Source organism: Pezoporus flaviventris, unplaced genomic scaffold (assembly GCF_033815535.1).
Source record: "Pezoporus flaviventris isolate CSIRO_AGI_PZ_B2104156 unplaced genomic scaffold, CSIRO_AGI_Pfla_v1 ptg000002l, whole genome shotgun sequence".
Classification (NCBI taxonomy): domain Eukaryota; kingdom Metazoa; phylum Chordata; class Aves; order Psittaciformes; family Psittacidae; genus Pezoporus; species Pezoporus flaviventris.
The window spans coordinates 20,977,836-20,995,646 of record NW_026892550.1 but is presented as its reverse complement, the minus strand read 5'-3'; the positions used below and the strand labels follow the sequence as shown (position 1 = coordinate 20,995,646).

Sequence of the window (17,811 nt, the reverse complement as noted above, 5' to 3'; positions counted from 1 at the left end):
GCTAATGGGCTGGCAAATAGCTTCCTCGCAAAAACACTTTGCATGAAAACCACCACGAAGTTACCAATTTGCGAACACATGCAGTCATTTGTTTCTACAAGCAGAGCACATGGCTAAGGTAAGAAAGTATTTGAGTGCAGAACAAGGCAGAAAATACAAACAGCTTGCTGAGCCAGCAAGCCCCAGTCTGTGGTGTGAGCCAACCAAACTCTGACAGTGCTCCCTCCTGGCCAGGAGCTGTCCCACACCTCTCTCCTCTGATGAAGTTTTTCAATTCACTAACCCAGCACAAAAGTGTTTACCCCTTACTGAGGCACTCCAGTGTGACAGAATCACAATGTTCCCTGCCAGTGGTATCAACACCAGGTATGCTGACTTGATCAACAGGTACTTGCTAGAGAATGATCTCTGGTTGCACACAAATGTCTCTCTCAAAAACTGAAGACTGCTTCTGTTGCTGTGTGATCAGGGGAATTCCTAGAATTGGTGTGACAAAGTCTGTAGGGCAATAACTTACTTACATCGCAGCTGCCTATTCCTAGTTGGCAACAAGATTTCTTAGAGCGTTACCTTCGTAGTGCCAAGTTGAAACCTGACAGGCCTTTCAAGTATGGGAAAGTGAAAGCGTCATTGACCATCAACCTCCCTACCTCAACTACCCACCAGTTTCTGTTAGAAACGTGCCTGTCCCACTAGATTCTTGTTTTGCATGCACTACCTTGGTATTTTGACTCACTTTACCAAGTGTTGAAAAAAAAAAAAAAAAGAGAAAATATTCTTATTTACCATATAAAGCTTAGGTCACTATCTAAACTTGACAAATCTCACAGTTCAGTACCTGCAGAAGATTGCCTGCACACTGGGTTCTTAAGAAATAGGTGCCCCCGACAGTTCTGGGTCTAGGTGATCCCTCCCTCCTTGAGCAATTCTTCCATGTGGAAGAAAGATGGTATAGCCTTCCATTTGCAGTGAAAAATACTCAAATACTATATGAGTAATTATAAAGAGCAGAAGCATGATAGGACTGTTCCATATTATTGCTTCACAGAAAAGATGTAAGTGAAAATAATACAAGAGGTTTTAATCACTGAGGTCAAACCAAGTACAGATTTCCCCATATTTTTTATCATTCTATCATGACATTTGCTTATGTGCAGGACATAACTTCCCCCTTTAATCAAACATAGTGATTATGGAACCTCTTAAATTGTTCCACACAACTCCTCAGACCCAAACCACAAACCCTACAACAAAAGCTTGCTGTAAGATCTACCATGCTCTGGAAGACATTATTAATTTTTCTCCTTTATGAGGAAAGAGCAGAATGAACACTGAGTTCAGTGTGAGATTATCCCACACACAAAAGCTGGAATCCTCTTGGAAAAACATCAGCTCCTGGTTTCTCAGACAATATACTGAATTAAAATATCTAAGGGAGGAAAAAACAATATCTTTTAAAATATCCACAACTATATATTCATGAGGCTAACCTGTATATTATCTGTAAAAACTTCCAATTCAGCCATAAAGCAGTGAGGTGTTATAAACTTGCATCAGATGGCTTGCATTCAACACAAATGCTTTGGCCAGGGGAAAGGTTAGACATGTGAACATCCAACCAACCATCACATATATTTGAGTAATTACTGTCATGTTAGACATATTTTAATGATTGCAGTAGATTCCACAGAATACTTAACCCAGCTGAGGAGCAGCCATGCGCTGCTTGGGGGAGAAAAGGGAAGCGCCTTCATGAGGGAAGATGGAGAGGATGCCAGAAAGTGCCTCTGAGAGGTCTACAAAACAAATGGCTGTCTTGTGGGAGCTTCTGAGATGAGGAGGTCGCTGGTACTAATAGAGACATTAACAAAACCAACTGGGAGCAGCAGCAACCAAAGACAGTAATGATCCACATCTTACAGAGGGTACTGACTTAGTCTTACTGAATGTTCCTGGGTCTTATTATTGTCTTAATCTAGCAGTGGTGAGAGTCAATCTATGAAAGACAATCTCATACAACGGAACTAAACGGATGAAGGAAAAGGACCAGGAAAAATAATAGGAAGGGGCAAGAAGGGCAGAATATTTTTGATGTATATGTAGATTGGTCTTTTACAATTATTGGAAGCAAACTCTTCTGCTCCAACCCTAAAACAATCATTCAATTCCATTTAGATTTCCTCTCTCATGCTTCCTTCTAACACTAGAAAATACTTTTTAAGCTTTGACCAATAAATGTGAGGGAAAATGGAAAAATACTCAAGAAGACCAAAAGCCTGTCTGAAGCCCACCTAAATTTCACATTTAAAAGCCTTGATTCCTAACCTCTCTCTGCTAAACTCAATGAACTACATGTGCTTCAACAGATCAATTCATTCTCCCTAAGTCAGGAGCCAGCTACTGCTTAAAATTCAGCAATGTGAATAACCTGCCTTTAAAAGAGCCTTCTTTAAAAAAAATAAAATATATATATATAAATGTATTTTCATAATTATTTTAGTACAAGTAAAAATACCAACTGCTAGCACCTACCCATTGAAATAGGAAAAAAAAAAGCAAAAAGCAAAACTTCTGCATTATTTCCAGTAAAAGTGTTGAACAGAGACAGCAAACACTGGACATCAGGAATAAACAGCATATAATTCAACAGTCTGCACTTAAATACTGACTTCCTTTCTTGACAGTTTGTATTCCACGGGCCTGTGGAGTTCACTGTCAATATATGAAATGCATCACAGTTATATCTAGCAGACTCTTATTACCACATGTTTCAAAGGACCTCTGTGCTTGAAATGCAAATTTTGATTTTCCTAATGGTGTCAAGTAATGGTTCTCACACCAGATTAAAAGCAGTTCTTACCAACAACCTATTCCTAAATGGTGAGAGGCTTTTTGTGTGTTACTTTAATTGTTTTCCAGAGATCATAAACCCCTTATTTTAATTTCAAACCACTACTGTACTTACCTAGGTCAATAAGTATTGCATGTTGTTGGGAAGTTAGTTGTTTTAGGAGCTCTTTATAAGGTGTGTCCTTCGGTTGTTGTTTACTGGGAAACTGATGTTTAAGATGGTATTGCTCTGCTAGAAACTTCCAGATCTCACCACGGTGGTGACGTGGTACTCCTGAGAGAAGAAAGTCATTAAAATCTTAATTTGCACTTCTACCCAGGGTTCAGCTATAGTTGAGCTAACAGGATTGAGGAACTGAAGATCCATATCTGCTAGATATGCAAGCAGATCCCGGTCAACTAGATTAGTATCTGCTATTTCCAGTAGACCACAGAAGCAGATTAAACTACAGTGCTTATACTTCCTCAACCAATAAAAGACATTATCTTAACAGGAGAGATTAGAAGTAGAAACAAGGTGAGCTGCCTAAGTCTAAGGTTACCCTTGCATGTAGTCTAAGAAGTACTAGAAGAAGCAGCAAAAATTGCAATACTTGTCTCAGTAAAGTTATATGCTTATCTCCCATTTTTTTTCCATGTAAAGTACACAATAGAGCACTACAATAGAACTAATTTTTTTCACTAATACAGCACTGACAGTGTTGTTAGGAGTAAGTTTTAGGACGGTAGAATGCACACATACCAGAAGCATAAACAAGTACAAATGAGATGTGATCCAGACTACAACAGAAAGCAGATAATCAGAAAGCAAGTATTATATTTGTAGTTTTTTTGTATATTTGTAGTGGTTTGCTGAATGACTTCTACATGTAAAAATGTTTTAAAGATTGAATTTCTTTCTCTATATATTGTTACCCTAATTTAAGCCCCATGCTAACTGAAACCTGCAATTCTTACCTGTTTGCCTTGATTACTCACGTTACTTTGAATGGTTTTGGTCTAAACGAGAACTTCCTAAACTCAATTTAAATGCATTTTTCATTTCTGCATATGTATGAAATTTGACATCACTCTAAGAACTCTGACATAACTGGGCTTTAGAGAGCAGAGCATAGTAATAGCTATGTAAGAGCTAGGGATAACCAACTGGCTACTTGTATGTGCATCTTATTAGCAATCCACTATGCAGTGCTTTATTTATCTATTTATTTTGCATCATTCTGAGTTTTTTAAGTTTTATTTTGAACTGTAACATAGGCCAGCATCACTGGACTATTAACAGAAACCAAGTTTTTCTCACTCTCACACACTGACTCAACAGAGCCCTTTACCTACATTAATGGGAGAAACCTGTGATGAGTTTCCCTCACTCTGCAGCGGTTTGTGCTTAGGGCGTTTAGTACTGTTGGAAATCTAGATGTGCTAACTATTTTAAATGGACAATTTGATTTAACTTGATGAATAACTATATAGGCAGGTGCATTCTTGACACTTCCATTGCATGTTGGAAAGCTTTGTTTAGAACTATGAAAAACTCCTTGGAGTAGCCATCTTCCCCATTGGCTACATACAGCACTCAGCATAATGCCTTTGGATCCAACCATGGCATAAATAACATTGAGTAATAATGTTATTACTCAAATGTTCTAATTTCATAGCATATTTAAAACTATCTGTAGGTTACATTATTTTTGACGCAGTGGAAAGAGGATGGTTCCTCAGCCCTGCAGCTGTGAGGAAGACTGTAGGTGGTGCTTGCAGGTACAATGCGTTGCTGAATTTGAAGGAAGAAAGGCAGTTCTACAGAGATATCCATGTATACTGTTTGTATACATGCACACTACCCAGGCTGGAACAGAGAATTTCCATATAGTAGTGCAGTTTCTTCAGTTATTTACACAGTCATTTCTTTGGCATTATCCAGGCTTTCTTCTTTAATGATAACTTTTAATTTATAAAATCAAATTTAATTCAAAACTGAATACCAAGTCTAGTAACTCCAGTAACAGAATTGCAGCTACCGCTGAAAGGGGCTGTTACTTGCATACGCATAACCATGAAGATATCCAACATTGTTACTTGTTTAGTCAGCAGCCTGAAGAACAGCTTTAGGGAGAATCTGGTTATAAGGAGTGGTTAAGAGGTCACGCTATTCATTTTCTAACACAATTTAAGTGCATTTACACAACTCAGAATAGCAAACTGTGCTTACCTTGCCCCACAGCAGAGTGTATTTTTTCCACATCAAATTTAATCTTTGACCTTCCAGGTGTACTCAGCATTTTTTCCCAAATCAAAGTTACCTCTTTTAAGCATGGTGTGATTTCTTCATAATCAAGTTTCAGACGTCTGTTCTGCAAATTGTTTTCTGAAGCTAGGAAGTGATAAATTGAACGCACCAGTTAATATTGTTTACTATTTTTAACATGTATTAATTTAACTTGGACATTGGAGGCCTAGAAGGGTGCCAGAGAGGGACTCTTCATAAGGGACTGTAGTGATAGGACAAAATAATAAAATAAATGCAAGATTTTCCCAACAGGATTTTTCAATTTCCCAGCTGTTAAAAGAAAAAACTAGTGCAGAAGACCTACACCACATAAAAATACAGAACCAATACAGTCGTCTATTTCTTATGCATGCAGCTCCATAACAGTAATGGCAAACTAAAAAAAAAAAAAAAAAAAAAAAAAATTTAAAGGTGATCATTCATACATCCATTTTTACAGACTACATCAAAAGCAAAGTTCAAGTACAGAAAACTTCAGAACCCTGAACACAATGTATTCATGAGAGCCTCTTAATATCTCCAATGAAGAAATCAGCAGAAAGGTCAATGCATAAATCAGTCTTAAATAAGACATTTTAGATCATCAGAGCTCCTGGAGCAGAGATGCACTGTAGTGTTGGTGATCTTGTCAGATTACAATTTATAAGAACACTGCATTGTATTTTCACATGTTACGTATAAGGGATTTAAAAAAAAAAAAAAAGAGCAACAGCTGGGAAAGCATCAAAGAATCACGGCAAAAATAAAAATTAACTCTGTAGTTCAGTGTTGATTCCAAATTTTAGAAGTTAGTTTAGATTAGATTGGATATTAGGAAAAATTTCTTCACAGCTCTAAGCTGATCTGATTGTATATATCTTTGCTTTCAGAACCTCTTTCTCTAGATGACCCCTTAGCCAAAGGCACTGTGTATGTGGTATCCATTGCCATACTTTATTTTACTGGATTAGCAGTTCCAGCATTTGCTGGGAACATGCCTGTCACCTGTGGGGTTCTCAGGAAACTCAGATATAAGGTGTTTAGATATCAGGGTTGAAACAGAAAAGCTACACTGCCAGGAGCCTACAAATGGGCTAAGTGTTCTGGGAGGCCACATCCACTGTTTGAGAGAGGTGTTCTCTCCTTCCAGCCAGGACTCTTAGCCTAAGTTGAAAGAAGGACTTCACGTTTGGTATACTGATATTTTCACATGGCTGGGCCCTTTGTGTACACAGTTGCTCTTCCTGGAAGACAATCCTTTCTCAAGTTTTCACAAAGGCAAAGAAGAATTGCCATTTTCAGGCCAGGTACCTCACCCCCTTGAGGATCCAGGTGCTTACTCCCTTCCTGGACATCTAAAATGAGCCAGATAAACATTTCTCTCCCTATCCTTCACATCCTCAAAAGAGCAGCTCTCCAGCACAATCACTTGTGATTCTGTATGCAGCCGCCACAATAAAACATGTATTCTTAATCAGCTACATTTTATATGCAAAAATAGTCACAACAGATTTGTGTTCAAAAAAACCTCCAAGTTATAGTTTCTCAAGCTCCTTATCATCTTTATGACTGATCTAAACCATTACTACTCCATACAAACCTTGCTTGCACAATGTGTACACTACAGCAGGCACCCATAGTTTCAAGTCCACAACCAGCTCCTTGAGAACTTCAAGACGAAAGCTAAACAGAACACTGCCATGACCAATACTCAGACAATGACTATGGATGCAAATGCAGAACTTTACTGTGCTGAATTCCTTGCCAAAGCTTCTTGACACCAGCCTAAAAAAACCTCAGCTGTGGTAAAACTAAGAGTACCAATTCAGATCAAGTAAACAAATAATAAGATGTAGAGATGAAAAAATGAGTGTAAATCGTCACCTACACTAATGGGAACTGAGGGAGATGCTGTTAAACTGTACGTTCCTAAAACATTTCATTAAGGCATGGTCCAATCCACTGCCAAGGCCACAGAGCAAATGAAAAGGTTAACCTCTATTGCAGTAGGGTGCACCAACCTTGTAACTTCTGGTTTTCTTTCTCCATTCTAAGAAGAAGTATCTGCTGAATAATAGCTTTCTTCCACAACTCGCGAAGCTCACGGGGTGTCCGTTTCCTTTCTTCTTTCACTGGCCCAAAGGGGCCATCTTCACACACTGGTTCCAATGGGGATCTGGGTGGAAGTTCTCCCAGTTCGGAGTAATCTTTAAAAGGGAGAAACTGTTGTGAACTACTTAGATTTCATGATCAGGTGAAGGGACACATTTTGAAAGACGGCATATCTATACATAAATGTATGTATGCATGTATCTACTTATACACACACATATACACATACATATCTAAGAGGTAGCAAGTCTAAGCAAGGTTTACCAAATGACCGTTTCAAGCAGATTTAGAAGCTTCTTTTGGGTAAAAATCATATTGGCCAAAGCCTGGAACATTTTTTTTTCTGGAACCTGATAAAAACACTATACCATACACGAACCATGGCTTACTTATTACAACTTTACAAGGGCAGAACTAAATGGAAAAGGCAAGTTTGAGAAACTGCAAAAATAAAACCTACAGCTGAAATCTGGCATGATTCAAATCAAATAGAGCAACCACATAATTTAAAGAATCATTTCTGAACTGCTTAACAAAGAAAACACACACCCTTAGCTGCACAAACACACCACCACCTAAGGCCATTCACTGGGATGATTAATAGATCTTAAAGCAAACATGCAGAAAAGGAGACAGGCACCTAAGACATGTTTGCTCTCACTTCTAATTTTTAATCATATCCTAACCTTTTGCACTTTTTCTTTTGGCTTCAGCTGGTATACCACAAAATATATCTTTTTGTCATGTACGTAGGGTAATTCTAAGACTGAAAACAGTACAAAAGAAAGTAAACATTAAGTAAATTTCAAGCAAATTTAAAAATCTTTAGGGAAAGGGCAAACGACATAGTTTTCAATCAAGTTTTCAACACAAAGCATAAGTTCTTATACTTTGTGTTCTTAATGCCTGCTGTAGTACCACTTAATTTTACTGATTTATAAAACTCTGACTGCTCACTAATCTTTGATGTAACTTGTATCTAGAAGAAAAATTACCTGATGCACCACCTTCAAAATGAATGGTCAAAACCACCCATCTCTTCCTATCAAATCCCAGTGGAAAGCCACCACAACAGCAGTTCTCCTTCAGCCCAACAGAATGGCTGTGAAACATCTTCCAAAGACAAGCTGACCAGTTATCCATACAAGAAAATGCTTTAAAATTAATGCAACAAAAACCATTCCCCAGATTCTCCAGCCAAGGACAAGTACATCTGTGCATGCAATGTCAAATAGCTCCTGGAGAAGGAGCGTTCCTTAAACAACTATTCTGATGGTAGCTCAGAGGTCCATTTCTTTATCATTGCCTTGCACAGTGATAAAGATTTTGAATTAAACACACACATTATCTCATTTCTGGAAATTAACAAAATAGGAAGGTTTTCACCCCTTCAAATTCTGCTCAGAATGCTATGCCATATATTAAGTCACAAGGTTCATATGGAGCTATTCTTTTCTTGTTTCTTCAAAGGCACTCACACAACTGAGCTCAGATGACTAAATAAGAATGGAAACGTTCACAGCTGTTGGCTTCTGTTTTTCTCAGTTTTGCCACTTTCAATCTTTTCCTCTCAAGGGGTCATAGATAAATAGGGTGGCTCCAAATACCACCTATTTCCTTATACAACATTTATTTGCTTATTACCACAGTTTAATTCAAGAGCTAAAATATGCATATAAAAATGCAACATTTTCAGCTAGCAAAACAAATTAAACCTTTAAAAATGTGGACTCTGGATATAAGTGCAGATACCCACACTTTGGGTATTTACTGCATTTCAGAGAACAGCAAACTGGACGGGAAGAAGAATTAGGTCAAGGACAAACATTTGACACTTTAATGGCCATCACCATTTGCTGCAAAGAGAAGTAGGAAACTCTGACAAATGCATTAAAAACCACAGCTGGTTATGAGAAATATCCATACAATGAAGAAACTATATTATATCCCTTATAAGAAACTGGGATGCATTAATTTATTTTTCTTTTTCTTTACAGGTAAATGGAAAGACTTCTGTGAGCTAAGATCTACAATTATGAAAGAGGTTTAGGTAAATGTCATCAAATAAAGAAGGAACACACACTTGATAATTCTCAACTTGTGTTGACAGCAAAAGGAAAATTATTTTGATTGTTTTTGAGGCATACACTATACTGTCAATAATGTTCTACATATGTTTATGTAGAATGACTACATATAGTCTCTTTCATCCCAATTCTCCTTAGTGAATTTTACATACCATTATAAGGAAAATGCTCTTAGAACCAGCTTCGTTTGCTTGAATAAAACATTAAAGTTAAAAAAATAAGACCACCATCATCAAGAGAATTCCTCTAAGGCTGCATTACATGCACAAAATAACATTGCCATAAGAAAAGAGGAATTAATGAAAACGGTCACCAAACATCAGTGCAAAAAGTAAAAGGTATTCTTATTTGGATCACTTTGTCTACTGTACACTAAGTCTATTCAGTTCTTGTTGCATTCTCAAAGCATCCAATACAGAATGCACGTATATCTTGGGAGAAACAAATCTCTTCTCAACATAAACATGGCCTCAGTGGTTTATGGATCTCTTTCAGAGTCAGACTGTATTCTGGTTTTAGGTATGTATATATACACATGTGTTAGAAAATATTAGACTACCTACAGAGACAGTTTAGGGTTACCTACTAGCAAAAGAACCAAACCAAACCAAAACCCAACAGGCTGGCAAAACAGACGCAAGCAAATGAATTAAACACATTGCATTCCTAGAATGTTCCTGGTTTTAACATACACATTCTACTTTCCCAGTGCAAATTTTGTGGATTGCTTTTCTTGTATCAACTTGACAAAAGATCACCTTTGAATTTATCAGAGATATTACTCACTTATCGTCCTCCACTGACTGTGGCAACACCTGAACCACTGCAAAGCATTAATTACTTAAGACCATGGTCCTGCTTCCACTTAGGCTGAAAATTTCTTGTCCATTACTGACTAACCTGATAAGATCACTATTCACTAAAAGAAATTTAACCCACGATGCTTAAGGCTATAAAAGAAAGCAGAAAGATTACAAAATTCTATAGGCTGAGCAATTATGATTATCAACCCTACCTCTGATTCCTCTGTAGAAGAGTCCTAGACTTGATCTTGCCTTCCAAATTGCAGCTCCTTTTCTATCTTTTCTTTCCGTCTTACCACACATGGACATTTGACAGAAAGTCTAAAGTCTACTTTGATAAACTGCAACACATTTACAACTTTCCTTCCCTCCCATCTCCATGCTGGCATGTGGCAGGATGTATAGAAACCAAAATGAACCTGTTTAACTGCTCAGGTGGCCTGTCTAAAGTTTGCAGAGTTGCATCAGCTGTTTCACTGGTAAAGGAGTGGGGGAGGTGGAATGTGGAGGTAAACCCTCAAAGCAAAGTAAAACTCCAGACACAAGCCCATGTTTCATGGGTATACAACAAAGTGATGGACAGACATGCCACCCAGCTTCCAGATCGAGATAAGAGTAGAAATACTGTAACAAGAAACTGAATATTTCATTATTATGCACAAATGATCTGGAAGGTAGCAGAGAAAGCAAAGATAAATAGTAGAGCCATTCAACTGAACATAACTGGGAGTTCACATCCCACTGACTCACACTGCCATGCGTTTAAATCCAAGTAATGCTCAGCCTTCAAAACTTTAATGAGATTAGTAAGCGTACTTCAGCAGGACCTGAACACTTCAGCACACATGGAAAGACTGCTTCCCTGTTCATCTGCCAACCTCGTCAACTTTTGTTGACTCCTGTTCCACATTTGACCTGTACTCCTTTCAAATATGTTGCTCCTTTCCCTGCAGCTTCCATATAAAATTCTACCTCATATATGATACATCTGCAAGCTACAGAATTTTTGTATTACACAAAATTCTCACATGCAAAGACAACACACAAAATACAAAGATTATGAAGAAAGTATCACAGTATATTACCAGGCACCACACTAAATAAAGCTTGGTGAATGACTGCAGTACTCATTACACAATATTTGACTGGTAATGATACGAACAGGAAATTTCATTAGCTCCGGAAGCAACTACAATGAATATAGAGCACTTGCTGAGACTTGTGGGAAGACATTCCAACAGTGAGTTATTAAAATGTTACCTTAAACCTTATTTTTTAGAAAATTTCATTTGTAATTCACTATTCAAACAACCTCAGTATTAAACAAGGCTTTCCAAAAAACAAGAAAAGAAGGAAACCCACTAAGAGAAACCACACATGCAAAGTAAAAAACAAAGACGTGACAAACCCACCTAAAGGCCTAAATTTTAAAAACATTCTTCCAGAAGCACTCAGTCTAACCAACCTCAAATACCAAAACCAAGATAACAAGATTCATCTTTGACTAGAAAATGCAACACTTCATGCAGAAAAAAGGGGCTTGTTTTATTTTTATAGGAAGCTAACAAGATTCATAGGAAGATAACAAGATTCATCTTTGACTAGAAAATGCAACACTTCATGCAGAAAAAAAGGGCTTGTTTTATTTTTATAGGAAGCTAAAGGGGAGGAGGCTCAAATATAATGCACTATCGCCATCCCAACTACAAGTTGTTTATAGATGGCTCTCTAAATGCAGTGTTTACCAGTCACAACTGCTCTCCAAGGTTAAGAAATCAAGCAAGATATGGCAAGAATGTGGATAGAAGAATTCCGTTAAGCATTTTGTTTTCTGCTTTACACTATTTTTCTTTGTTGCATTTTAAACGTTACAAAATTCAACTTGGCAAACAAACAAGTGAATCTCCAGTCATGTAACAGCATCTCATTCCTCTGAATTGCAATTTTTCACTGTCCAACATGTAACTCCAACCCACTGTCCACCTTTGAAACAAATCATCCATTCTAGAACTGACACTGCTGTTTTAAAAATCTTGCTGTCTACGCCACCAACATCCTGCAGCTCATGACAAACATCATCGCTTTCCCACCACTTACTTCAGGAACCTGTTCACACCCTCTTTAAATCTAGTACTTGACTTTACCCTGCTGGGAGTTTCTGACAACCTGCAAAACAGGTCTCCCACTATGACAAATTCTGAACAGTCAATATGTGAAAACTGTAGTGAAAATAGTCCACTGCACAGAGATTTGTAGATGCTGAATAGAAGTATGCTGCATTGCAGTGCAAGGTGAAGTTTCGTGATCACTCTGCAGTGATCTAAGTGTGTCCTGCTTCTGAGCAGGGTAAGAGCACTCACCTTCAGCTTCCCTGAACGTGTCCCTCTTTGCCTCCCTGTGCCTGCTCTGGTGTTTGTGTAATACCAGGAGTGGGACTAGAAAACTGATCCAACAGAAAACTAACTACCATTTCTGAGTAAGCTCATACTTCAGCTGGCTTAAAATAACCACCAAGCTGCTCCTTTCCCATTTTAACAATGAAGACAGACAACTAGGATGTCCTAAACCATTTGCATAGCCACAAAATGTGGATCTTGTTAGAAAGACTCTAGAGGTATGATGATCCGGCTGCAAGTAGGATGGGCAGGTATAAAGGTAAAAATCAAAGAACTGACGAAACACTTTTATTACTTTGAATGTTTTAGACAGTGAGTGGGACATCCAGAGTGACTTTTGTGCACTCATACAGAAAACAGGTAAAAAAAACTTCAGATAAAGAGATTAACAAAAACCTTCTTTCAAAAGAAATATAGAACTGTAACACATCAAATGTGATCCATTTTGCAAGTGACCTGCGCTCCTCTTTGTCTTTCCACTTTGCAGGATACAACACTAATTCTACCCCACAAATAAACAAAAAAGAAAAATACCAGAGGACAAGACACTGAGTATGTCTCAAGGCGGTGGTGTGGCCGTGAGAGAAATGCTTCCCCGCTGAGTTCCACACCACCCGCAGCAGCACAACCATTCCATGGGAAGTGGCAAACAGCAGGAGGTGAGGTTGGACATTTGAACTGTAGCTTGCTACAATAGAGCTACCATAATTCAACCCTGCAAACATCCAGCTGCCAGCTGGAAAAAAAATAAAAATCTCCACTGAACATTTCACCTATGCAGAAAATCCTTTCCAGATCTCCAAACTGGAGATCAGCCTCCTCTTCAGGTTCACGAGACATCACCTGGCTGTCCTGCCAGGCAGCAAATTGCATAATGCAAAAAATGCAAAATCATGTGTTTCATTGTAAAGTTATGTACAGAAGCAAGGAAAAATAGCAGGGAAAGGGGAAACTGGTAGCATCCACAAGCAGGAGGTGGCTGAAGGAGGACCTGCACTTGGGTCCATAACAACCAAAAGTAACAGTCTCCTAAATCTGAGGCTTTCTGTTGTCTCAGAGTGCTTGCTCATCTTGCCCAAGTGCAGCTGGATTGAGTCCAGTCTTCAAGTAAGGCAGGAATCTCAACTGTCAAGAGAAAAATGGCTTTCTAGTGTATCTATTAGCAATACTTTTTTTTTTTTAATATCCTACTGATTTAGAACTGGTTTTCATTTTACTACTTTCCTGAACACCTTCTTCCATGTACAATAAACCTCTCCTTTTAAATAATGGTGTCTGCAAAAAAACCAGCATGACCTCTGCCTAGTATACACAATGCAACCACCAAAGCACTGCCAGCAATCATTTCTTTCCAGCTGAGCTATAGGAAATAAGTTTTAGCTCAAATATCTGGATCCTAAACAAGTAAAGGATCCAGAAGTGCAGGACAGTGGGACTCAAAGTGTTGTCAGCTTCATGTGAGAACTAAGGACACCAGACATTTCCGAAGTTCAGAACCTCATAAGATTAACCTCAAAATTTCAGCCAAAGCTATGTACCAGTTGTCTGGGTTTTGCTTTAAAAAAAACCCAAAATTTTAGTGAATACACCTTATCCTGCTGCGTTAACTACACAGAGTGGCAACAAACACAATCCATTTTGAGATCTATCTCACCACTTGCCTATACAAATCACAAATACGGGGATCTAGATCTTCCTGTGTGTACAAAATTAAAAGTTGGATGGGTATATGGACTACTGCACCTCAATGGAGAAATTGGTCACTGGAGTCAGTCTATAAAGGGAAACTCATAATGTTCCCTTGTTTCCCTCTCTTTATTCTTTATACTTTTGCAGAACATGTTATATAACATCATCTTGAAAACCTTCTTTGCCCTCTATTCAACTGGTCTGAAATCGGTCTTTTGGTGATACATCAGCTGTTTGCATAATTTCTGTTTCCAAAGGAAATCAAGATAAAAAGAGCGAGAAAGACTAAAAGTACAGGTAACTTATAAAATCAATAAACTCCAATGTATGTGCTGCTTCTCCTTGGAGAGAGTACCAAAGAAAGAGGAACAAGACAATGAATGATAGCTACATTTAATTTGGAACTACAGAGGTCACTAAGTTAACTGTGGTGGTGAGTCCAAAGTAAGATCATCTGTATAGCAGCTCTCTTAAAGGCTACAGAGGCTGGAACATGAGTAAGCGTTCTTTACTGCCAGAAATGTTCCAGGATGCATGAAAACCCAAACAGAAAACCCCATACTTGTTATAAATAATAATAAAGTAATAAAGAAAACCTAACTCTGAGTTTTCTCTCCAGGTTCATAAATTGAATATATACATTGGAACAAAAACAGAAAAAGAAAACAACAGTAAAGAAAAAGGCCAGATATTTAAATTGCTCCTTCTATTAATAGTACGTCCTGTTTTCTTTTTGGCCACACTTGTTTCTCCAACTATTCTGCTGATCCAGCTGTAGGTTGTTAAGATTGTATCTTGCAGCTATTATGTCTCAGAGGAAATGCTTTGATAGGCAATTTTTGGTATTTTTTTTTCCTATTTAATATGGGAAAGTTTTGTGGCTTTCAAAAACAAGTGAGACTATTTCCAGTCACAAAAAGATGCATCAAATCTGCAAAATCACTAGCTTCACAGAATGGCTTGAGGTCGATCCCTCACATGCCTTGCAGTATAGGGGAGCATTTAAAGTGTATTTACACAACATGCTCTGGAGATCACTTCATTCTGAAATACACTAAATTTAAGAGGCATCTATGCCCATACACAGCTTTCCCAACATCAGTCAAATTACGTTGCAAGCATTACATTAACAAAACTTGTGTTATATGCTGTGTCCAGTTAATCAAAGTCTCTCTTTAAGATGCAATAAGGAGGTAAAGCTTGCAGAGCTCAAGCTGTGAAATTCAAGCTTTAATGAGCCAGAGACCATTATCTACAGACACAAGCTTCTCTGAGGTATTCTTGGCCTAAGCATGTGCTGTAGTACCTGGCTCAGTGAGAAGCATAAAATGTCACACCTGCACTTTCATGTGAAGCGATTTTTGTCTAGTCTGTGGTTCTTAAGCTTTACAGAATTTCAGGAGATAAATATGAGAACAGTGGATAACTATTGCTCAAGTGGCAAAAGTCACAGAGTGGAGCAGCATACATGTGGTCAAATTCAGTCTGGTATGAAGTACACTTTACAGAACTCAACTGAGGTCGTAAAAGAAATTTAATTCCTTCTGCTAGGCCAGGACTTTTCTAGTCCAGAGTTCTATATTGCAGCATGGCGAGATGAAACAGAAGCCTCACCTTTTCTTCAGAGCAATACTTGGTGATGCTTTTTTTTAAACCCAGAACTCATTAAAACAGTACAAACAAAAATAATTTCTCCTCCAGTTAGTTAATTTGACACAACTTTGAAACTACGTTACATACAAAGCTGAAAACTAAAAGCCTCAACAGCTGATGAGCTTGGCTTGACCAAAGAGTAGGTGGGAAAGTGCAAAGACAGCACAAAGCACCAGGGAAATTTTTCTGCTCAGTAGACAAAATGATCCACACTATCTCCACTGACAACATTCATGGAAGCAAATAAACACAGACTTTACCATCATATCGACTGGGAGAATCACATGCTTTCTGAGGGGTTGCCACTCGCAGGAATATCTGTTGCCTCCATGAATGCCGCCGTGTCCTTACAGGGCTGTCCTCACCAATGGCCTGCTGGCTGTGTTTAGATTCATAGTCACTAAAACAGTGAACACAGAATGGCTTGTGAGTAGTTTGCCTGAATCTGCTATCAACAGTGACACAGTCTTCAGTGAATGTAACAACAGTGACCATCAACTACAGAGTGCAGTGTGCTGTGCACATGCTGGGTCAAGCTCTTTATGTTAGCTAAGTGAAGCTTGCTTTGTGGCAGCAGATTTATACAAGGCTACAAACATCACACAGGTTCACCAAAAGGGCCTGGCAGCTCTTCTCTAGTTTTAATCAGTTCTCAGCTTTCTTTGCAGCAAACCCAATGCATTAAAGACACATACACTATAATGTATTTTTACCACTCTATTTAAATGCCATCAAGAAAATCTAGTAATTATTCATAGGAGGCACAAAGAACTGTTGATACCTTTTATCAGCATATATCAAGGAGCTTTATAAACACCAACCAAACTTGCAACCTTCTGTGAACTGGGTATGTAATATCCACAACACAGACTTGGAGCAAAACTTTTGCCCTTTGTGTTCACAAGTCACCATTTGAAATAGACAACAACCTTTGGAATAATGTTTAGGAACCTTGTATGTTACTCATTTGGTGTAATCTACAAACTACATACAAAGCTTTGTATTCAGAATATTAAACAAAATAGTGAACAGCAATGCTGTTTCCCTATTAAAAATCCCATTAGTAACTTCCAGTTGTTACACCTTTAAACTATTCATTGCTTATTCCATCCTACTTAGGATGAACCATGTATATTCTCTTAACTGAAAACTGCTAGTACAATGCTTTGGCAGGAATAATCACTGAAGTGCATAAGTGGAAGTTGCAGGATCATTATAACATCAAAATGGCTAAGTTGTGCAACCATAATGGGAAAGGAGTCTGGTACAGCTCCATCCTTTTGACAGCAATCACATGCAGAATATGTGCAAGGGAACTGTTGCACAAATCACATTTTGCAAGTGCAAGAAGCATTTGAAATAGTTGAAAGAAACTTCTGAAAACAGTTTTACCTGCAGGCTTTAAGAGAGAACCCTACCTTGTGCTCCTAAAGTCAGAGGTGTTATTTTCATCTACAGGAGCCAGAAATTTTAAGAAATTTGGCACAGAAGAAGAAGAATGAAGCTTTTTCCTTAAGGCAGTACGGTAGGAGATGCTGAGAGTGCAGTTGGGAAAAGTATAGTTTAGAATAAAGAAGTATAAATCCACAGAATAAAAATAATAATACATACTTCTAAGTTTCAAACAAAGAGCACCTTAATCCTGAAGGCCTGAATATCAAGGAAACCAAAGCCAAAACTGAAACTGCTAATAATGTGATACTTTGAAATACATATTTGTTTGAGCAAACTAAAATGTTCCAATATAAATAAATGTACTTCAAGTAAAGTTATTATTTTTGCTGTATTCTAAGATATTTAGTGCATGCTTAAGTAAATTCCTTTAATCTAATCAGAACTGATGCCAACTTTATCATTGCACATTTACTTAGATACCAGTTTCAATGACTAAGCTGGGGGGAAAAGGTTAGGAAAAGCTGACACTGATAAACATTGTAGTGGCAAATGAAAAC

At 38.0% G+C, this 17,811-nt stretch overlaps 2 protein-coding genes across 9 annotated transcripts in view; both read right to left on the bottom strand.

Moving 5' to 3' along the window:
* Positions 1 to 17,811, bottom strand: part of CUNH4orf19 (chromosome unknown C4orf19 homolog) — a 266,923-nt gene that overhangs the window by 51,632 nt on the left and 197,480 nt on the right. The gene's annotated exons all lie outside the window — the stretch shown is intronic.
* Positions 1 to 17,811, bottom strand: part of TBC1D1 (TBC1 domain family member 1) — a 92,395-nt gene that overhangs the window by 14,081 nt on the left and 60,503 nt on the right. For 5 of the 8 annotated variants that reach the window (XM_061470760.1, XM_061470799.1, XM_061470791.1 and 2 more), the window contains 5 exons: positions 17,278 to 17,394; positions 16,120 to 16,259; positions 7,141 to 7,326; positions 5,063 to 5,224; positions 2,966 to 3,124 (listed from right to left, as the gene is read on the bottom strand). In XM_061470760.1, the coding sequence (XP_061326744.1) occupies positions 2,966 to 3,124; positions 5,063 to 5,224; positions 7,141 to 7,326; positions 16,120 to 16,259; positions 17,278 to 17,394 (764 nt within the window). The remainder of the gene's footprint in view (positions 1 to 2,965; positions 3,125 to 5,062; positions 5,225 to 7,140; positions 7,327 to 16,119; positions 16,260 to 17,277; positions 17,395 to 17,811) is intronic. The other 3 variants (XM_061470780.1, XM_061470808.1, XM_061470817.1) reach the window with 1 other exon arrangement.